Genomic DNA, 23,375 nt, shown 5'->3' on the forward strand with positions numbered 1-23,375 from the left:
TTGTATGCCTTGGACAATTTTCCCATCTGTAAAATGACCTAAAGGAGATGACAATATCTTTGTCAAGAAATAGCCCAAAGGGGGTTATAGAGAGTCAGACATGACTGAAAACAAGTTAGCAACAACAATAATTTCATGCCTTCTCTAATGTATGTTGGAAGGGACAAACAAATTCTGAGGTTCTTTGGTACTCAAATATCTCAATTCTCTGAAGACTACAGTACCAGTAACAATGAAGGATTATAGTAATACGATAAATTTTTTAAAAACTTTAACAAAAAATTACAAAAGATTAAAAAACAATGTTGCAGATAGGCTGCATATCATTGTTAGTACTAGAAATATTAAAAAACAAAAACAAAAACAAAAACCAACCTAAGGTTAGAGAAATGCCATTGAATTGGATCCTTCATTACCCACCACACTGCAGGCTTTTTCTACGCATACAATTTGTGTCAACCACTATGCTGACAGCAGCTGATAAAGGGGTAAATCTGCGTATAGGCATCTGAAGGTTCTCTTTTCATATGCTATTTATCCACCAGTGGCCAGAAACAGGGAGATTACTTCCTGCTTTCCACAGTATAGTACTCATACCTTTCCAAATCCACAAATAAAAATAAGCCAGTAACAAATAGTATCGTAGGTGTGAAGTCAGAAGGATGGCACTGGAATTCAGGCTTAGTAATCATGGGTAAGTCATAAGTATTTGTATGACCCTTAGTTTCCTTGCTTGTAAAATGGGAGGCCTGGACCCATTGATCTCTAAAGTTCCTTTCATTCCTAAATCTTATTATTTTAGTTTTCTCTCTCTAAAAAAATATTGTTCTCTTCTCATATATTTGTTCCACTGTGCTATGATAATGTTATCTCCTTTTTGATATAGATTCTGAATGTTTTCCAACATATATAGCTTTCAAGTGCCTCACCTTTCTAAGGTCAACCTATCTGAGTAAAGAATTTTCTCTTCATTTGAACGATGAAGAACTGGAAATGCAGGCATTGATGAGCTCCCCAAGTAGACATGATCACCTATTGGAAAATAACACATAAATCATTCAAATTTCAAAATATTTTATACAAAGTAGCTTTATATTCTAATTCCCTTACCTACCAATAGCTCTTTTGGAATTCAGTTATTCTATCTTTCCTTATTTTTAAATTTCTACATATGAGATGCCTTTCTCTTTTTTCAAACCAAAACTCTATGTTGCATCCATTCCAAATAATTGTCCCTTTACCTCATAAATAAATTCAAAGTAAAAAACTACTCTTAAACTGTATTTAAGTACATATATTTAATAAGCTAGTACTCCTAGTCTTAAATTTTAAAACACTCTTCTAGTTTATCAAGATGATAATCTTTCATTACCAGATACATTTGGGCCAGCACTGTGACAGCCCTGTCGAATTCTGGATTTTGTAGGTGTCTGAATGGAAGAATCTCCAAATGCTGATAAAGAGTTTGCACCACTTTTCAGTTCCAGCCCACAAAGGTCTGTCAAGTTTGTTGTGGATGGGACGAATGATGGTTTGTTACGAGGTGAAGGACTTATTACTCTTCCATCCCCTTCAAAATATTTAAAAAAGTAATCATAAACTAGACAATATAACTCTGATTTAAGAAATACATGGAAAATTTGTTACAGCACACGTTCTTCATACCATCATTTAGGTCGGTTCCTAGTACATTTTTGTTGTTGTTGAGTTGTTCAGTCATGTATAAAGAAAAAATGAAGAATTAATGAATAATTAATAATAACATAATAGTAAATTGTTTAAATAAATGCTTTTCAATGGTTAAATGTTTAATATTTTTCTTTAATTCTTCAACTTTTCTTTCTACACTCAGTTCTATGAATAGTATTGCAATTAAGCAAAAAACAAAACAAAAAGCTCCATCATCCTCAATAAATATTTATTTATTGCCTAGAAAATACAGAACTTTTGTATAGCACTTTAAGGCTTACAAGGTATTTTTCTCATAGCAATTTGGTGAGGTAGATAATAGAATACCATTGTGGGGTGGATGGAATTTCTGCCCTCATAGAGCTTTAAAATTTGCATGCAAACAAGATGAACAAACATATATTAAGATAAGCAAACTGAAAAGGAAAGGCTCTCTGGATATATGAATGAACAGAAAATCATATTGCTAACACTGTGCTAAGCATTGAGGATATCTATACAAACCCAAGAGATATTTCTTGCCCTTACCAAACTTACATTCCAATAGGGAAAACAATATATAGGGAGTCCCAAAAGCTTAAAATTTCACTAAGATTTTTGGGCTATCCCATGTATATAAAAGGGAGTGACATCCTAGGAGGTATATTTTGTTTTAAACCACAGAATGAATAATAGCAAATATCTATTAATATGTCTTCATAGAAGTGAAAGCTGGTTCATCAATGTAAAGTTAATGGTAATTGTATGGGCTGGGGTAGATGGGATGTTCTCCTGGAAGAAATTCCTTTAAGATGGGCTCTAAAAACTAAAAAGTATAGAATGCTAGACACAGAGAACAGACAGCACATTATGAATCCACAGATGATATTCAAGCAGATATGCCCATTTGGAGGAGATCATGGATCTAAATGTGGGAAAATAGAGAGGAAAGTGTAAAATGAATTCTTTTACTTAAATTACATGGTAGAAGACAGAGCAATACCAAAATGGCACAAAGTCCTACAACATGCTGAAGATATAGAAAACATTATTTACTGGCCTTCCATTTCGCTAGGAGAATTGGCCTAACACAGATTTTAATGGTCCCATTTCCTGAACCATTCAACTAGTATCATCTATGTGTTACACATCAAGAATCTGAATAAAGTCTTCAATAACGAAGGCTTATATATTCCCCAAGGAGATCAGTGACAAATATATATATAAAAGAAACAACAAAATGTTTTATTACTTTGCGGTAACGAAGAACTGAAAACAAAGCAGATAACCATCAATTGGGAAAATGACTAAATTGTGATACATGATTGTAATGCAATATTACTGGTGCTTTAAGAAACAATGATAAACACAGAAAGGTAAGGAAAGGCTTACATTAATTGATAGAAATTGAAGTAAGCAGAGTCAAGAAAACAATATACACATGATTAAAACAACATAAATAGAAAAGTAACTACAAACCAACTGAGATATATGTTGCAAAATTATAAAGAACAGTCTTGGCCATAAATAAGAAATATAAGAAGACATTCCCCCTCCTTCCCCACTTCATGCAGAATTACTCCCACTCATGCGGAGGCAGGGGCTACAGATATGAAACACTGTATGTAATTTCATACCTTTTAAATTTTTTTTATATATTTTAACACATTGATCAGTTTTACTGATTTGTTCCTCTTCCTTTTATTATAAGGGATGGCTTTCTGAAAGGGGTTATTGAGAGGAATACAGCATACCAGCTACATGATATAAAAACAAAATATATCAATGAAAATCTACTTCTGAAAAATAACAAAGACCTAAAAAAGGAGGCAGTCTATCAGGGCTGAAACACCATTCACTAAGATATTAGTACAAATTACATATTATCTGAATACTCCAAGCAGCTGTTATATGGTAAATAAGCATAAGTACAATGATCAAAAGAAAGTTTAAATATTCAATGAAGAATCTCAAGCAATAGGCTATAATTGCAAATGACTAGAAATTAATGCAACTGGGCATATTAAAAAGTAATGAATGTAAATCAGAGTAAGAATAAGACAACAGATAAACAACCAAGTATTACTATTTATTTTCTAGGGCATGAAGCCCAATCATATATGTATGGTATCTACACAATAGGAAAATATTTCTTTTTCCCTATCTAATTCCTCTTCTCTCCATTCTTTCCCCTATTTTGCAAAACAGTTTTTTCCCCATAATTCTCACTTTTAACAACTAACTTTTCATCCAAATTCTATGCATGCCATGGCATCATCTCCCTAATGTCACAGTCCTCTTTAAGACAAAGAACAACTACTATTTGGAATTATGGTCATTTCCCCCACCCTTCCCTTTGTCATATATTCAGTTTTATTTTCCATCAAAGAACCAAAAAATATTATTATATATTATGAAAATTTTACCATGTCCCATTTGTAAAATTAACTCTGAACTAAACAATATCCAAAACAATCTCAGGCCAATTGTTTTGAATTTATTCTTTTATTTTGCTCTTAGGAATTCTATATTAATCAAAAAATAAATTCATTCAAAGAAATATGAAACAAATACATCTCTGGTCATTGACAATACCTTGTCTGCTTGAGTAGTTTTTTTCTAGATCATGTTGCAAAAGTCGATTATGGAAAGATGAGTCTTTAGTTAGCCTGAGTTCAAACTGCAAAATATTGTTTAAGAAAAAAGATTGAGATAACATGTAATAAATATATATATATATAAATAATGTACATCATAAAATTAAATAGTTAAAAATTGTCATCATAATCCCCTGTAAATTTATTTTGGAAGTATGATGTGACAAAAATGAGTATCTGAATTTTCTAATATGTATTATCAATCATTCAATAAACATTAAGCATTATTATGTACTAGACACTATACTAAGCACTAGAGATACAAAGGCAAAAGTATTCCAATATATCTATGCTTATATGTGTATGTATGAACATATAAAATAAACACAAAATAATTTTGGAGTTAATAAACTAGCAGCTGAGATATCAGAAAATTCCAGACAGTGTTGCTGGAGCTGAGTCTTGAAGGAAGGTTAAGAATAAAAAAGTAATGCACTCCAGATATAAGGACAGCCAGTGCAAACACAGAGATAGGAAATGGATTGTAACAAGTGACAATGAAAAAGTCAGGTTAGCTAAATAACAGAGTAGAAGAATAATGAGGCTGGGAAGTTAGATTATCAAAGGTTTGAAGGATTTTAAATGCCAGGGGTATTTATATTTGATCCTAGAGGTGTCACTAGATCTCACTGAGAAGAATGACATGATCACTTAAGGAAAATAATCTTAGTAGCAGTGGTGGAAAGGGATTAGAAAAGAGAGCATTTGAGACAAGACAATCAATTCTGACGCTAATTTCAATAGTCTAAGCAAGAGATGATGAGGGCCTAGAGTACCATGGCGTCATGTCAGAGAAGAGAAGAAAGCAATCCAATGGGAGATATGTTGTAGAAAAAGAAATGACAAGAATTGGCAAGTGACTGGATATGCAGAATGACAGTGAAGAACTCAGGATGATACTAAGAAAATAAAATAAATCTCAGGTTAAAAAAGAAGATGAGTTGGTCACGTGGTGAAAGCAAGAGATAATGAGTGGACAATCCGTGTATTATCCTCACAATATCAAAAGAAAGTAAAGAGAGTTCCCAGTACTTTATCACACAGGATGAGCAGCTACAAATTGGCAAACAATCTGAATCACCAGAGAGAATAACCACACTGATGAGATCTTGAGCACATTTGAGTAGCTGAGTTCAAATCAAAGTAAATAAGTGAGGGGGGAGAAAAGAGAGAAAGCATTTACATAGTATCTACTATGTGCCAGGAACTGAGCTAGTGCTTTTCACAAATCTCACAAAGAATTCAACTGAGAACAGTAATATTAAAAATACATTTCAACAAATAACTGATACGAATATACACATCAAAACTTTTAGTCTTTTAAAGAATGTTATATATTATCAACATATTTTATAGTAGGTATGAGTTTAAAATATTTTGAAGCATCAAGACTTTAAGTGTCATATAATTTCATATGGTACAAATATACCAAAGGAGAGAAAAATAATAGTGTAGGAAGAATTAAAATTATCCATATAGTTCCTGACAACCTAATGGTAAAACAATATTCATCCAATGATGGATATTGCTAATAGTAATAAAATATTAATGAAAATATTTAGTAAATTATGTTATGTAATTTATGTAATTTATTATTTATTCAAGAAAACCAAAAGTCATTTGCCTGCCAGATTCTAGTATTCTAGTATGCACAGAAGGCATACAGGTCTTGCCTAAATGACAGATGGTATCCATCTTTTTGCAATTTATTTTTAACACACATTGCTTTATGAATCATGTTGAAAGAGAAAAATAAGAGCAAAGGAGAAGAATTATGGGAGAAACTAAAAGAGAGAGAGAGAGAGAAAGAGAGAGAGAGAGAGAGAGAGAGAGAGAGAGAGAGAGAGATAGAAGTGAACATAGCATGTGTTGATTTACTTTCAATCTCCTTAGTTCTTTTTCTGGATGCAAATGGCATTTTCTGTCCAAAGTCTATTGAGATTGCTTTGGATCACTGAGCCACTGAGAAGAACCAAGTCTTTCATAGCTGATCATCACAAATTCTTGCTGTCATTGTGTACAATGTATTCCTGGTTCTGCTTGTTTTGCTCAGCATCAGTTCATGTAGATCTTTCCAGGCCTTTCTATAATCAGCTTGTTCATCATTTTTTATAGAACAATAATATTCCATTATCTTCAAATACCACAACTTATATGGTATCCATCTTAACCCTTACTATGGTCCCAGCTTCCAGCCCTGTCCTTTATTCCAATAAGGGGGAAGCATCTTGATGTAGTCGAAAGAACACTGGACTAGAAATCAGGAAATACCTGGATTCAAATCTTTTCTCTCACACTAAATCACTTAACTTTTCTGAACAGAAACTTCCTCATCTGTAAGTAATACTAACACTTGCAATAATAACTCCCTTATATGGTTATTATGAGGAAAAAGCTTTCTAAAACATTGTGCGGTATACAAGAGCTGCCATTATAAGATGGCATGAAGGAGTCCTGCACTTAGGGTCAGAGAATCTGAGTTCAAGTCCTGACTCTGCTAGTGAAGCCTTGCAGAAAGCATCTCATCACTCTGATTCATCTAGAACAGTCCTTGAATAATAGACCTCTGTGAGGCAAAAGCTTTACAAACCTGAAGTGCTATGAAAATGTAAAGTTATTATTTCCCAAATCCTTTCAAATATATCAGCTGAGCCATGGACATGAAAGATAAACAAATTAGGGGAAGGAGAAGGAAAGAGAGGCGTGAAGAAATTGGTTGGGGTTGGCAGGAAAAGAGCTTCACAAGACAGATCCAGGATCAGAACCTTTTGGAGCTCCCAAAGAAAATAAGGCGGCCTACAGACAATCAGTTATGCTTTATCTTTACTCTTAAACTCATTTAAATCATTAACATAAGCTACCCCAATCGGATAAGTTTTTTTTTTCTCTCTTGAAATCCATTTTGAGTATATTGTATGCATTCAATGCACAAAATAAGTCACTCATAAATTATAGCGACTGGATTTAGGTAGATACATGCTAAAAGAATTCAAATTATTTCAGAGCCATACAAAAACAACATGGCCCAATGAGTAAGTATCAATTCAAATAAGAATTTGCTCAAACCTTACTTTGTTTTTCTCAGGCACTGTTGATGTCTGAATAACCAGATGAAGCCCACAATTCACCTGAAATTTGAAGATTAAACCTTCTCAAAAGTTGGCAATAAGATTTCAAAATAGTGGTATACACCATAATGTGAAAAAAAAAAGTTAACAGTAAAAATAACTAGTACTATCCAAAACATTTTTTAAACAAATATACATTTTTTTTCTATATGCAGCTGGTGGTAAAGTGGATGGTATAAAGAGTCTGAAATCAGGAAGATCTGAGTTCAAAAATGGCCTCAGACACTGTGTGATGCTAAGATAGTCATTTCACCCCTGTTTACCTCAGTTTGCCCAAGATTAAAAGAGGGGATAATAATAGCACCTACTTCACAAAAAGTACTTAGCACATAAGCACTGTATAATTATTTACACCCTTCATCTCCCACCTTTTCTCCTAAAGCATTAAAACCTAGTTTTCTCAGTATTCTCAGGAGACCTGGAGTCATAAAACCCCACAAGTGTGGGGCTGAATGTGAACTCGAGATCGTCTAATCTATCCACCTCTCAAGTTATAAACAAGAAAGCTGAAATCCAAATATTAGTGTAAATGACTTACGGTCAAAATGCTACTTAGTGGCAGAATTTGAGACTAGAACCCCAACTTAACTTTAAAATGAAATCAAAACGAAGGGGAAAAAAGGCTTGTGCGGAAGGATTATAATTACCTAAAGGTTTCTTCCCTGTAGTTTCCAAAATAAGCTTTGTGATTTACTTATTAACTCATGCTTCAAAGCACTGATGTGTTCAGATCTAAATGATTAATGTCCTCATTAACCAAGTAGATGGATTTGCATAGTTCCTATCTGATAACAAACCATACTCGTCCCACGTTTAAGACCTACAGCCTGAGATAAACCAGCTTCAAAGTCTTGAAAACCCTGATTCAAGCCAAGGGAACAAGATCTGACATGCAGAACCTACGCGGTGTCCCAAAAGTCTAGGTGCGGTTTTAATCCGCTAAAACTTAAAAATGCACTAAAATGTGAGGGACGCCCTGGAAAATGCCACAAAGCACTTCACATTTTAACGGGGCCACTCCCACAAGACTCCTGAGCATGACCACAGGGGACAACGTGAGGAGCAGGCAAGGAGGAGTCGGAGGAGGGAGGTGGTGAGGAAATGCGGGGTAAGGTAGTAAACCACGAGTGATTGTCAACCAGAGGAGAGAAAAGGGATTTCCTATGGATTTCAAACATAGGGCGTTTTCTGGAGGGCGTGGGAGAGGGGAGAGGGGGAAAGGGGAGGAAAGAGGCAGAGGAACCCTAGGGGGTTTAAAGGCCCTTCTCTTTCCAGGGAAATCAGACAATGGGGTGAAGAGGAGACACTGACAGGTCTAGGGAATCCCGCCCATCACCGAGGGCCCAATGGTTAATCCTGGCCCCAAGAAGCTGACAGCCGCCAGTCAAGAAGACCGAGTTATCCGGGAGATAGGAAATAAAAAAGGGGGGAGTCTAGAGGACCAGCCCCAAATACGTACGTTGCTCGGCGTGATGCGGCCAGGGTTGGTGCGATATTTCCCGGGAATCATGGTCGGAGTCCTGGCTTTATCTTCGTGACAGAAGCTGCCACAGCTGAGTCGAAAGGAGGTAGAAATGGGGTCATCTCCCTGACAACCCCTCCGTGGTTGCCATGGTAACCAGCGACTTCCGGTACCGTCCTTTACCCAGGCCGGAGTCTGCGGCGCACGCCGACTCTGATCTCACTAGCGGTTTGCAGCCTTGCTTTCCCTCTCAAGTCACTTATTCGGCTTTCCCTATTTCCCAAGAGCAGAGAGGGAGGTGTGCATCAGAGAGGGAGCAGCAGGCTCTTCGGTCGTTATGGCAACCTCTGCTTCCGGTCCGCTAGTCATTTGGGTCCGGCGTGTCTCTGCCCGAAGTAGCCCGCGCAAAATTCGTATTCTCCTCTGTTCCTCCTTACATTTGACTCTAGTAAGCGGGAAGGCCGTAAGTGAAAAGGGACAGCGAAGGCAATTGCCTAGAGCCTCGATCCCGCCCACTTCGTTCGAGACCCGGTGACGACACTTCCGTTGTCCCAGAGGCGGGGGAAGAAAAAGAGCCGGGACGCGGAGAATTCGCCCGCTGAAGCTACGAGTCCGGTAGGCAGCTGGCGGCGGGCTGTTGGCAGCTGCTGCGGGTTCCCCGCCATGCCGGCCCGCTGCGTGGCCGCCCATTGTGGCAACACCACTAAGTCAGGCAAGTCCTTGTTCCGCTTCCCCAAGGATCGCGCGGTGAGGCTGCTATGGGACCGCTTCGTGCGGGGCCATCGCGCCGACTGGTACGGGGGCAATGATCGCTCTGTTATCTGCTCTGACCACTTCGCCCCCTGCTGCTTCGACGTCTCATCCGTCATCCAGAAGAATCTGCACTTTTCCCAGCGCCTGCGGCTGGTGGCGGGCGCTGTGCCCACTCTGCACCGGACACCGGCCCTGCCTCCCGAGGAGCGCCCGGAGAAGCCGGCGCCGGCCCCGGCCCCGGTCCTGGTTCCAGCCCCGGCCTCAGCCCCAGCCCCCAAGGCGGAGGAGCACGGAGAACCCCAAGCGGCCGCTCAGCAGCCAGACGTCCCTCCAGCCGACCCCCCGCCCTTCAGACCTCTCCTCTCCTCCAGGAAAAGGCCCGCGACAGCCCAGGTAAGGGGCGAGGAGGAAACCGAACCCCTTTCCTCCCCTGCCGGCACGAGAGCCAGTTTGTAGGGTGCTGATCTGCGGGGAAAGACTATGAAGCACTTAGCAAGAAGAGCACACCATGCCCCCATATCCCCTCAGCTCCCCAGACGCTGAGAGACTCCTAGGGCATGCCATACGTCCGGGCTCCGAAATATGTACGGTCCTGATGCTGAGGGATGATAAGCTGGACGCCTGGAGTCAGGAAGGTCCAATCTGGACAGATCACTTCATCCTGCTTACCTTCGTTTCCTCATCTGTAAAATGAGCAGGAGAAGGAAATGGCAAACCGCTTCAGTATCTCTGCCAAGAAAACCCCAGGTCGGATCTCAGGGGTCGGAACAGTAATGGCACCACTTAGATTCAGCAGGCCAAAATAAACATTAGGAAGAATAGTATCCACAGACACACAGCGATGCCTCAAGACAGCCCTACACTTCCTCCCCAACCACTACCAGCAGCTTTAAAATGTCCTGGGGTTTTAAACACTAATCAAGCCAGTCAAGAAATACAAGAAGGTCCCAACTTGGAATTTCATGTGTCATGGTAAAGTGATAGTCATTCCCTAAATCTCAATATCACTTAAAATCTATTTTTTCTGTTACTTATAATAGTTTACATCCATATTTCCCCAAATTGATTGGCAGCTTCCAATTAGTTTTAAGTTAGGAACTGTATCTTATCTATTTTTCAATATTTAATAAGGTACTTTGTTAGTAGTATACATTTAATAAATGTGAATTTAATTTATTCAAACTGGGGATATTGTTACCTATAGAAACAATATTATAAAAGTCGGATAGGTACCAAGACTAGCCCACAAAAACCGAACCAATTCTCTGTGATTTTATAGTAGTTCAGTACTATTAATATTATTAGTATTAATACTTTCAAACTGGATGTTCCCTAGACATCTCAAGGTCAACAACTCTAAAACAACTCATGATCTTTCCTCCCTCTCCCTCAACCCAACAACCCTTTTCTAATTTCCCCTGTTTCTACAAAGGCATCACCAACCTTCCAGTTTCTCAATCTCTCTGGCCCCATAAATCCATTCAGTTGCCAAGTCTTGTAAACCACACTCTCACAACATTCCTCACACCTGTCCCTTTCTCTCTTTACACACAAGTTTCTTTACCTCAAATTTCTCCCAAACCATCCATAAAATAGTCAAAATAATATTCTTAGGTCATAAGTCTGACCTTATCACCATCAATACACATACACACAAAATATTAAGCTCCAGTGATTTTACTCCGATTACTCTTTACAGTTCAACCAAACAGGCATGCTTGCTGTTCCTCATTAAAAAAGCATTTTCTTTTATCTCTACTCCTTTGCTCATGTTATCTGTCCCCCATACCTAAAATCCACTTCTCACTTCCAATAAACACCAAATTCCTGCAGAAAAATTACCAAGTATTTTGTATGTATTACAAGTATATATTTTCCCCTATAAGACTGTAAACTCCTTGAAGGCAGAAACATTAAAAAAAAAATTCCTAATAAATGCTCGGTACAGAGTAAGTATTTAATAAATGGTTGACTAATGATTTAGGCAGTTTCTGTGTAAAAATGCATTCCATAAAAATGGCTCGCCTCCATAAGATTGGCACCACAGTAGCTTAGTAACTAACATTTATACCCCTCAGTCACTAATTTACTGCTCTTAGCAAAAAAGAAACTAGGTGACACTGGTGGGAACACATTTCCCTAGGAATACCTCTATAGTGGCCACTGGATATATAGTGCTTATCAAAAAGATAATGGGTAATTGTTCTCCTTCATGATTCTAGGGGTGTTCATCCTTGTCATTCATTTCCCCTTCTTGGGGCTCAGGTTGTTTTTGGTTATTTTTGTTTTTATTTTAATATTGTTGGCTCCAAATACATGCAAAGATAGTTTTTTAACATTCACCTTTGCAAAACCTTGTTTCCAAAATTTTCTCCTCCTTCCCCCTTCCCCTTTCCCTAAACAATAAGCAATTGGGTATAGGTTAAACATGTGCAGTTCTTGTAAAGATATTTCTATAGTTGTCATGCTCCAGAAAAATATCAGATCAAAAGTCAAGAAATGCAAATAATTTACTGGCTCTTTTCCCTCTGCCTATAAACATGTTCATGTCTTACTCATCCAAAAAAAATAAATAAATAAATCTTGGAATTTGCTAGCCCTTCAAGCTACCGTTTTATTTCTGTTCTCCCTTTTCCAAAAAAAAAAAAAAAAAAAAAAAAAAAAATAGTCAACACAAATTACAACATATTTCCTCATCTTTTGCATCCTGGCTCCTATTTCCACCACTATACTAAAATTGTTCTAATGATTTCCTAATGGCCAGATCCACTAGACTTTTCATATAGTGCATCTTCAGCCTTTATATAGCATCTTACACTTTACTGGCCTCAAAATTACAATGCTTCTCATTGCAACACAGTAGTACTAGAATATTTTGGAAAGAGGATCTCACTTGGAATCAGAGGACCTGAGTGCAAATTTGAGCTCTGTTGTCACTTAATATGATCTAGGGCAAGTCATTTAGTTTACCTGAGCCTTCCCTTATTTGTAAAAAGAGGGGTTAGATCACATATCCTTTCCATCTCTAACTTTGTAACTCTATGAAATCCTTCCCTTGATTTCTTTCTACTTGTTGACATATTACCTATCTTACAAAGCCTACAGTATATGCCAACTTCTTCACAATGCTTTCCCCTTCCCTCCCATGGAAATTATAGTACCTTAATATGACAATACTCTACAGTTTGGCAATCTCTTCTTCTATCAAAGTATCCTTCTGGTTCTCAGATACTTTCTGGAACACTTTCATGCTATAATTTATTGAACACAGATCACAAACTATAATCTAATTAACATCCTTTAAAATAATAAACAATTCTTGTAATGTTTCACATTTATTCTTTAAATAAAACAATTTGTTTATCTTGGGTAATATTTAAAACTTCTGAGTATTTTGGTAAAAGTTTCTAAAATTCTAAAAAAGAATTTTCTTGAAAGCAAAAAAGTTCCTTAGTTCAATTAATATTTAACATATAAATATTTACTATCTGCAAATCCTGTATATGAAAAGTATCTTAGATTGCTTTTCCTCCAGGACATTTGTGGGTGAATTTTCTTCCAATTATAGTTATGTTTTCAGTTAATTTAAAAAAATTTTTTTGTCCTTTCTTCAAACCTGTATTTCTAATTCTTTTATTTAACAGAAGAAATGTAAGAAACTGACTTTACCCTCCAAGAGCTTTGAATCACATTAACTAGAAAGTGTAATCAGCATATAAAAGGGCTTAGAAACCCCAAATAGGTAAGCTCTATCTAGATTTATAGGATCAAACACTATACTAAAAGAGAAACTAATAAAACAACATAGAATATGAAATAACCAATTGCAGAAATAACCTTTTCCAGAGACTATTTGTGAACATTAATGAGGGTGAGTAGTCTGTCCTCCCAAAGCCCTCTGAAGAGATACCATTACAAAATGTAATTCCCACAAAATTAATTATCATAAGGACACCCCATGGGGTGATAGGGCAAGCACTGGGCTGGGTTATCTGGCCTTGTCTGAACTTGAGCAGATCATTTCCCCTTCTTGGGGCTCAGATTGTTTTTTTTTATTATTTTAATATTGTTTTATTTTTCCAAATACATGCAAAGATAGTTTTTAACATTCACCTTTGCAAAACCTTGTTTGCAAAATTTTCTCCTTCCCTAAACAACAAGCAATCAGGTATTGGTTAAACATGTACAGTTCTTGTAAAGATATTTCCATAGTTGTCTTGCTACAGAAAAATATCAGATCAAAAGGAAAAAAAAAACAAGCATACAAACAACAACAACAGAAGGTGAAAATACTATGCTTTAATCCATATGCAGTCTCCATAGTTCTCTTTCTGGCTATGAATGGCACTTCTCATACCAAATCTTTTTAATCTGCAAAATGGGAAAAAGGGGGAGGGTCGACCTATTATTTATAAGGTAACCTACAACTAGAAAATGACATAATCTTAATTAATTGTAGCATGTCTACAATGAAGTAGTGTTGTTGTGACAAAAGTGCCCTAAAATCTAGACAAAAAAGGATCTAATGGTAAGAATTTGTCCCTATGTCTTAAGCACTAAACAAGAGAGAATAGCTAGCGTAATATATAGTCACTATATAGTAAGGAAAATGGCCACATGGTATTACAGGAAGAAAGGAAGGAAAGAACCAGCATTCATTAAGCACCTACTCTGTACCAGGTACTATCCTCAATGCTTTACAAATATTACATCATTTGATCCTCAAAACAACCCTGGAAGGTGAATGCTACTGTTATCATCTTTTTACAATTCAAAAACAAAACAAAACAAACTGAGACAGACAGTTTAAATGATTATCCTAAAGTCAGAAAACTGATAGTGTCTAAGACTGTACTCAGGTCTTCTTGCCCAGACCCAGTGCCACCTAGCTGCTTCTAATTATTCTCCTTTAGGAAAAACAAGTCCCTTGAGATGATCCATTCTTATACATTGGTAAAGAAGTGATAATTGATACATTTGGGATGAAGCAGATCTTTTCAGATATAACTGAAGTGTTGATTTGTTTTGTTTGCACTTTGTTATAAGGGTAGGTGCTATATGGTATGGCAAGAGGAGCAGAGGGAGGAAAATAAGTGAAAAGTGACAGTGAAGTTTTCTTAAAAATCAATAAAACTTTTTTTTTTTTTTAATCATCCACTCTGTACTTACCAGGCAGTCATTACTTTAGCTTTGCAAATAGGCTTTCTCAATTAACATTAATAATTTGGCATTCTGGCTTATAAACCAGTTTCATTAATTAAGAACAATTAAGAACTCAGAACAACCGAATTTAAAACTTTTTTTAAAAAAATTTAAAAAATTTTAAACTGAATTTAAAAAGATGAAATCCATACTACTAGAAACATAATGCTCCAGCAAAGTATTGCTATTCCATGAGGCCTAAACTGAGCAACTAGCTTCTTTTTTAGTATCATTCTTTAGCCCAAATGGAAAAATAAGAAAGAAATAAACAAATGAAAAAGTTAAGTATCACTGCAGTCAATATGTGATTAAATGCTCAAATGAATCAAACTGAGTGACTCCAAAAGAGGGCAAAGTAAAGGGAGAACTAGCACTGGGCTGTAGCACTTGGGAACAGTCTTATAAATTAGGTGGAACTTTCCAACCCAAAAGCATGGGAAGAGGACTGAAAGACATCATTAGTACAAACAGAAAGGGTAATGTGACCAAAGTTTTAGTTGAAAATAATTTTAAGATGCTTAGGACCAGAAGAAGCCTGATCTGGTAAGAATTTTTATTAGGGAATAATAGGAAAGAAATAAGTAGCTATGGAACCAAATTTGAATTCCTATGCGTTACAATTTATGGTACAATAATAATAAAGAATTCAGATTTTATCATTTGTTGTCTCAAAATGCAGAAAGATAGAATAAATGAGTAGGCATATTTATTGTTGACATATATCTCTGAGATTTCTCTAATTTATATTTTCAGATTACTTATGAATATGAAGCTACCCAGACACAAGTAGATGTTGATCACCAATCTAATGATGTCACTTCAGTGCTTCCTTACTGTGAAGAAGGCTTAGTGTCTATAGATGTTGATGTTCATGCACTTAAGATGCATAAAAGTACACAAATTTCTCTGAAAAGGCCCCCTCATCGTAGTGTGGGTATGTTTAGGCTATTTAGTTGTGTTGACACCCAATTGTTATATAATGTGGACGTTGTTTTAAAAGTATAATGAATTTACCACATGCTGGTATTTGTTCTCTTCCAGGTATTCAGGCTAAAGTAAAAATATCAAATAAACAACCATGTGATGCAACTACACAAACAGATGAATTATGGTCTGTTCCTAGAACGTCTTCCCTATTTGACATTTACTCCAGTGATTCTGAAACAGATACTGACTGGGATATCAAGAGTGAACAGAGTGATTTATCTTACATAGCTGTGCAGGTTAAAGAAGAGACATATTGAATGTGGACATCATCTAATCATTCAATGTATTATAGATTCTAATTCTTACCAGTGTATAATTATTTCTTTGATCTTATGATTCTGTTACTTTTTCATGAAAATTTGATATTTTATCACCAACAAGCCTTGTTTTAAGTGAGACAAAAATTTGCCTACATTGAGAGCTACTGAAATTGGTTCTTATTCCTTCACCCTATGTTCTTTTTTTTTTTTTTTTGGAAACTAGCAAACCCATATAAAAGTGAATTAAGATTTCCCAAGACAAATCAAGCATCCGCTACTTAAGGATATTGTTATTCTTGAAACTAAAACTATAAAACAACAAAATGACTACAGAAAAAACCAAATAATAGTAAATGATTAGGATAAGAGTAGGATGTTTATGTTTAGATGGTTATGTAATAAGATGACATGTATTTTGTTTAGTTCTAATAACATTAGAATTATGGCTCTGTACCTGTGGGAATTCCTAGTGAAAGCTTTGTATCTCATAGAAAATTTTCTGTGGATAATGGCATAATTGTTGGTTGGATTTGGTTTACTTAAACTGTCTTGTGAGTCAGACTAACTTACATCAATTTACAGTTTTAGCTAATTTAAATTTATTAATTTCATGTATAGGAATTGTTAAAGTCTTATATAAGACTGTATTCCTAGAAGAATTTCAAATATCTGTCCTTAACGTATAGGAATTGTTAAAGTCTTATATAAGACTGTATTCCTAGAAGAATTTCAAATATCTGTCCTTAACCTAGTTTTTCCTCTATCAATACTATTTTTACTCTTTATTCTAATAAATTAAATGTTTGAAAAGTATATGCAACTTCACTTGCATCAACCAGGGAAATTCCTATGGCAATATCATTCAAATAGCCATTCCATTATTGTAGTTTCTGAAGAAACTTACTTTATGTACTGTAATTTTTTTTTTTTTTAAGAACAGTGGAAAGAAGCTTCCACTATGCATCTCTTGTGTACTGTTGGTTCTGTGCAAATTGATTGCACATATTTTATCTCCAAAGGTGTAAATAATAAAAGGTTTTTTGAAGTTCATTTCAAATGTGATTTAATTTGACCAGTATAATTTTTCTAAATAAAATATAAAATTTAACATGTTTGAGATCTGGTAATGAAAATTGAAGGTCAGAACAAAAATTCTATAAAAGTAGCATTCCTCTTTACTTTGTCATAAGTTTATGAATGACTTGGTCATTTTGTTTAAAAAAATAATTTTGGTGTTAAGGGAGTTTCTAATATCTAATCTCCATCCATCTGAATAACAAACACTGACATTTGTACAGTGCTTTAAAGTTTCTGAAATGCTTGCATATATTCTCACAGTTGAGTCTCCCCCTGGTCCTGCAAGAGAGAAGCTACAAGTATTATCTCTGTTCAACAGATGAAGAAACTGCTGCGCAGAAAAGTTGCCTGACTTCTTTTTGGCCATTAAGCTAGTGTAAGAGGCAGAGCTGAGCCCACAGCGTCCTTATTCTAGGTCACAAACAGGGCCCATTCGGAGGACTCCAGAAGGCAGCATGTTTTCTCTAAGGGCTGAAATCGGTCCTAAACCTAATTTAATAATTTTCCACTTCTTATCGACTTGACTAAGCACATTTTTGGTGTTATTATATGATCAAATCCAATTTTTTTTTCATTTAATCCCTGTTTCATCAATATAGGAGTGTGATTGATGACTCAGACATGATTGATTAATTTGGTGGACATCATTAAAATTAAATATCATAAAAAATTATAAGGTGAGTATCTCCCATTCCATATTATAATCTGTCTTCTTATTCCATAGTTGTGTGCCTATATTAGCCTTGATTTTTACTTTCCAAAGTTGATCTTAATAAGAAAAAGTTGGAATATGGAGAATATAGAGCCACTCAACTAAGTATTAAGGATTTCCTACGTGCTAGGCATAAAAAACATGTACAAATAATGAAGCATTCTCTACTTGCATTGAGTTTATATTCTTATGGAGAAAACTGTTTAAGCTATTAAAATTTAAACTGCACTAAAACATTTGCCATATACTGTATATATAAATAAGTACAAATATATACAGAGTAGTTAAATACTTTCCAGAGTTCCTTGGATAACAACAAGATTAAATCAATCAATACTTAAAGAAATTAATTCAGATTATTCTCTGGAAGGTCAAATACTAGAGCTAAAACTTAAATACTTTGGTCACATAATAAGACATGAAAAAGACCCTGATGTTTGCAAAGATTGAAGACAAAAAGAGAAGATAGCAGAGGATAAGATGCATAGATAGTCATGGAAGTCACAAGTATGAGCACAGACAGATTTCAGAAAGTAGTAGAGAAGAACACCAAGTGTTGGACACAACCAACAACCCCAAAGTGAAATACAAGGTACTTTCTGAGGGAGGATACTCAGAATCAGGAAACACTTTATGCAAAAGATAGTGCTAGAGCTTCATTTTTTAAAAAGAGATACTTAGGGGCAGAGGTAAAGAAAGAATACAGTCCAGGCATACAGAACTTACTTTACAAAGAGAGATGGCCTGAGTCTGGGGTCTCACGCTCCTACATTCTGCTTCCAACAAGGTCTCATTCTCTCTTCTGTGTACTTAAGAAAACTTTCTCCTTTGTTTTACATTTTCAAATCAGTTCAATGGTGAGATACAGTGATGTATAAATGGAGGAAATGTGTTAATATCTTCCATCAAAAATTATTTCTCCAATTTCTTAGCTACAGAATTCTATTAATAATGTAAACAACATAGTATAGTATTGTGCTCTATATAGGTATTTTGCAGTTTGTAGTAGTACTAATGCTGTGTGAAATCAAAAGAACTTCGGTTTGAATCCTAGACCTGGTACTAATTCTCTCTGGGACCATACACAAATCAGTTAACCCTCTGGCCCTTGGTCTTATCTGTAAAATGAGAAGATTGACAGAGATTGCCTCCAATGGCCATTTTAGCTCGAAATGTATGACTTTATGTACCAGTATTAACTATATTTATGCACTGGTTGAGTACATGACACAATATCTGTCTTCAAGGAACTTAACACTTTAGTTGAGTTTTCTGTGTGTTGGAAAACAAACTAGTCATCCAAGGCAATGTATTGATAGAACATATATTATTACAGTTCAGCTAGCAAAAGTTTCACTGGGATATAATTTGAGCTGAGCTTCCATAATATTTACAGAAGTAGGAAAATGTAACACAAAAACAAAGTAAAAAAGCTTAAAATGGCCAAATTTGTCTATGAGTAGATTTCTTCATTTAAATCTCTTGTTCTGTTCTGCTATGACCCTTCTCTTATACTATTGGTGGCACTAGTTCTTGTCTAAAATATTTTCTTCATGAATTGAGTAACTTAAGCCTTCCACCTCTACCTTGACTAAATGCCAGCATTCTATACCAAAACCTTTAAAACATTTTTCATATTTGATTTTCAAATACAGAACTCTGGTGAGCATAAGGAAGTAATTAGGAAAGTGATAAAATAAGAGACTTAATTAGGTTTATCTATTCACATTGCTACAGGAAAGGATGATACTTGTAACTCATTAGGATAATCTAATTATTATGGCAGAAGGAATATATATATATACACACAGAGAGTATGGGTGTGAGTTGAATATGAAGGGATAATATCTTTTTTTTTTAAATGATGAAATTAAGGGGTGAGAGAGGAATGTACTGGGAGAAAGTGAAAGGGAGAAGTAGAATGTTGTAAATTATCTGCCATAAAAGAGGCAAGAAAAAACTTTTACAGTGGAGGGGAAGAAAGAGAGAATGAGTGAACCTTATAAGAATTGGCTCAAATGGGAAATAACATACAAACTCAATGGGGGTATAGAAATTTATCTTACCCTGCAGGAAAATAGAAGGGGAATGGGTCATGAGAAGGGGTGGGGGAGAATGATAAAAGAGAGGGCATATTAGGGGAGGGAGTGGTCAGTCATAATGTAATAGCAATATTCTGGGATGATTAGCTGTGGTCAGTAATATAATGATCCACCTCTAGTCTGAAGGACTAATGATGAAAAATTCTTTCCATACATAGAGAACTGATTCTGTCTGAATACAAATTGAAGGATTTCTTTCTCTCTCTCTGGAGAATGTTCTTGGGAAAATTGTTTTGCATAACTTCACAAGTGCTTTTTTAATAGGGGTTAGGGTTGGTGTGAGGAAGAGAAATTGGAACTCCAAAGCTTTAAAAATAAATGTAAAATTTTTTTTAAAGTAACTAGGAGAAAATATTAAATTGAAAATACTTTTAAAAAACATTTTTCATTCTATCTTTCTCAAACATGTTGAATCCCACCCTCCACCATTATACAAACAGAATAACAATTTTTTTATGGTCAATATTAAGACTAAAACAATGAAAACAGTGTTTAAAAATTTTCTCAAAATTATACATCTCATGATAATAGAGATATCAATTTCAGTTTAAATTTATAGGTATCTCCTATCTAAAAAAAACAAGCCTAGTTTTAAAAGGATGGGGGTGGGAATGGCTGATTGGTTCCTAATATCTTTAGCTATATATAGTATATATAGGATAATGAAATTACTATAGAGTAACCATGTTAGAATTGGCACCTCAATGTCTAATTAATGCTTTAGAATTGCTATTAAAGAGTAAAGAAAGGCTTCCTTTTTAAAAAAAAAAAAAAAGTTAATACATTTTTCACATTTTACACTTCAAGAAGTGGTTTTGTGAGAGTACAAAATTCAAGTACTCTTTCTGACACTAGGTGGAGCTGTTGAACTGAAGCTAATAATAGCTTCTGGGCAGCCATATTAAACATTCATGTTATTAGAAATAAAAAGGACCTTAGAAATTGCTTAACCCAATGCATTTATTTTACATGTGAGGAAAACTGTGGCCCAGAAGTGTTGTTTGATGTGAGAATTTTCCATCAGAAACCTCATATATAGTAACAGATACCTTCCAATCTTCCAAAATTTAACAATACAACAACTATTACAATATCTCAATTCAAAATTTATCAAATAGATCTGGCAGAATTTTGGGGAGATCATCTAGTTTATTTGCTCTATCTAGACAGGATTTTCCCCTGAAACAAAAAATCTCCAAAGAAAGTTTCAAAATCTTTGTTCTTGTGCTCACTGAGTGGAAGGTTTTCATAGCGTCTAAATAAACTCATTCTCTACCAGCATTGCATTCTAGCCCATTTCCTTATTTTGCCCTCTCTAGAAATGTAAGATAGCTATCCACTTAATGAAACTTGAAATGACTAAAATTTAGATCTAGATCAATTGTATGGCAATTGTATGGCAAGAAATGTCAAGATTCTATCTAGAACTTTTAAACTGTGACAGAGAGAAAGATATTGTAGGTAAACTAAAGCTGGTTTATACATTTGGGTGGAGAAATCTCTTATTCCCTGGGTAGTGACATTTCCAAAGATGCTTCAAAACCTTTTGTTCTAGTGTTTTAGATGACCAAGAGTCAGCTAAAATATCCCTTAAGTCCTCCAAAGCTATCATATCTCTTTAATTTTCTTATCTGAAAACTAACCTGAACTATTTGCTGTTCTCTAGCACTTAGCTTTATTTTAATTTTCTTTCTCTGGAGATGAAATTGGAACATTCTTTCCTTTCTAGCTCTGGCTTAGATAACTAAAATACTGTTCTGATCTCCCAAGGAGTCTTCTCATCATTTACCACATGAAAACATGCTATTTGACTCCTATACTTAAGTTTTTTAAATCAATTTTATTTAAAAGAGATAAGAGGGTTTTTTTGTTTTTTGTTGTTTCTGTTTTTTTTAGTGTGTGAATACTTTAAAGAGATGTGATTTTGTCAGCATAGGTCCTTCTACCTGAGTAATTTTTTTCTCTCAATATTTTATTTTTCCAATTACATATAAATATAATTTTCAACATTCATTTTTGTAAGATTTTGAGTTCCAAAATTTTTCTCCCTCCCTTCCTTACTTACCCCCTCCCCAAGATAGTAAGCAATCCTATATGTTATACATGTACAGTTATTTTAAACATTTCCATATTTGGCCTACTGTGAAAAAAAATCAGGACAAAAGGGGAAAAAACATAAGAAAAGGCAAGCAAACAAACAACAAAAGGAAAACATTATACTTTGATCCTCATTCAGTCTCCATAATTCTCTCATTGTACTGCTAATAAGAACTACGTCTATCATAGTTGATCATCCCATAATCTTGCTTGTTACTGTATACATTGTTCTCCTGATTCTACTCACTTCACTCAGGCATTTCTGGAGTCAGCCTGTTCATCATTTCTTATACAACCACAATATTCCATTTCATTCATGTACTATAACTTATGTATCCATTCTCCAGTTGATAAGCATCCATTAACTTTCCAATTCTTTGCCACCACAAAAAGAGCTGCTACAAATATTTTTGTACATGTGGGTCCTTTTCCCTCTTTTGTGATTTCTTTGGGAAACAGACACAGTATGGATCAAAGGATATGCATAGTTTTTTAGCCTTTGGGGCATAGTTCCAAATTGCTCTCCAGAATCAGTTCACAACTCCACCAACAAATGTTCCCACGTGAGCAAATTTTGAACTTCTTTAGCTTGTCTTCAAAAATTGCCCAGACTAAAAAATTCATCATCCTGTGGTTGGCTAATCCTCAGGCAAAAGACATACAGTTCGCAAAACCTTTAAGGCTTACCAAACTCCACTAAGGCAGCCTTCCAATTCTCATGATTATGTCCATGAGCATAAAGATAGGACTTAAGGTTATTCCTATCTATGAGATGGAAAGCGAGGTGCCTCACACCCATGATTATGTCCATGAGCATAAAGATAGGACTTAAGGTTATTCCTATCTATGAGATGGAAAGCGAGGTGCCTCACACCCCAGTAATATAGGGGTCGTTGCATGAATAAGTAAGTCATTTTAAGATGTCATATTTAGTCCCAATTCAAAGTTTGGATTTAAAAGATTAAAGACGTCTAAATCACTTCTTAGAATGTACCAAGATGGGAACAGGCAGGTCATGGGTCAGGCTCCTATAAGATAATAGTTGTAAAGTACTTTACAAGTATAAAAGTGCTATATATATGTCAATGATTATTATTATTAGTGTTATTATTAGCCTCCAGTCACAGGCCTCTGATCTGGTGAATCCTTTGGTAACCTGAACCAAAAAGTCCCACTGTATAAGGGCATGCTGGGAAATATTTAACAACAGAACTCTCCTTGTAGTTCAATACTTTTAAGTTTAAATGGCCTTATTAAGACTTTAAAATTT

At 35.4% G+C, this 23,375-nt stretch overlaps 2 protein-coding genes across 4 annotated transcripts in view; one reads left to right on the forward strand and one right to left on the reverse strand.

Annotated features, from left to right (window-relative positions):
* The window catches only part of LRRC49 (leucine rich repeat containing 49), a 189,719-nt gene extending 180,652 nt beyond the window's left edge, over positions 1–9,067 (reverse strand). For 2 of the 3 annotated variants that reach the window (XM_051980751.1, XM_051980749.1), the window contains exons 1-5: positions 8,913–9,067; positions 7,397–7,453; positions 4,264–4,348; positions 1,373–1,570; positions 930–1,032 (exon numbers count right to left, since the gene is read on the reverse strand). In XM_051980751.1, coding sequence (XP_051836711.1) covers positions 930–1,032; positions 1,373–1,570; positions 4,264–4,348; positions 7,397–7,453; positions 8,913–8,963 — 494 coding nt within the window. In that variant the 5' untranslated portion in view covers positions 8,964–9,067. The remainder of the gene's footprint in view (positions 1–929; positions 1,033–1,372; positions 1,571–4,263; positions 4,349–7,396; positions 7,454–8,912) is intronic. The other variant, XM_051980750.1, reaches the window with a different exon arrangement.
* A 418-nt stretch (positions 9,068–9,485) lies between these two features.
* On the forward strand, positions 9,486–17,225 carry THAP10 (THAP domain containing 10). Its single transcript, XM_051980755.1, has 3 exons — positions 9,486–10,061; positions 15,624–15,804; positions 15,912–17,225. The coding sequence occupies exons 1-3, from the start codon at positions 9,579–9,581 to the stop codon at positions 16,112–16,114; spliced, it is 867 nt and encodes a 288-aa protein (XP_051836715.1). The 5' UTR covers positions 9,486–9,578; the 3' UTR covers positions 16,115–17,225.
* The last annotated feature ends 6,150 nt before the right edge of the window (positions 17,226–23,375 follow it).

The sequence above is a fragment of the Antechinus flavipes genome, chromosome 2 (assembly GCF_016432865.1).
Source record: "Antechinus flavipes isolate AdamAnt ecotype Samford, QLD, Australia chromosome 2, AdamAnt_v2, whole genome shotgun sequence".
Classification (NCBI taxonomy): Eukaryota; Metazoa; Chordata; class Mammalia; order Dasyuromorphia; family Dasyuridae; genus Antechinus; species Antechinus flavipes.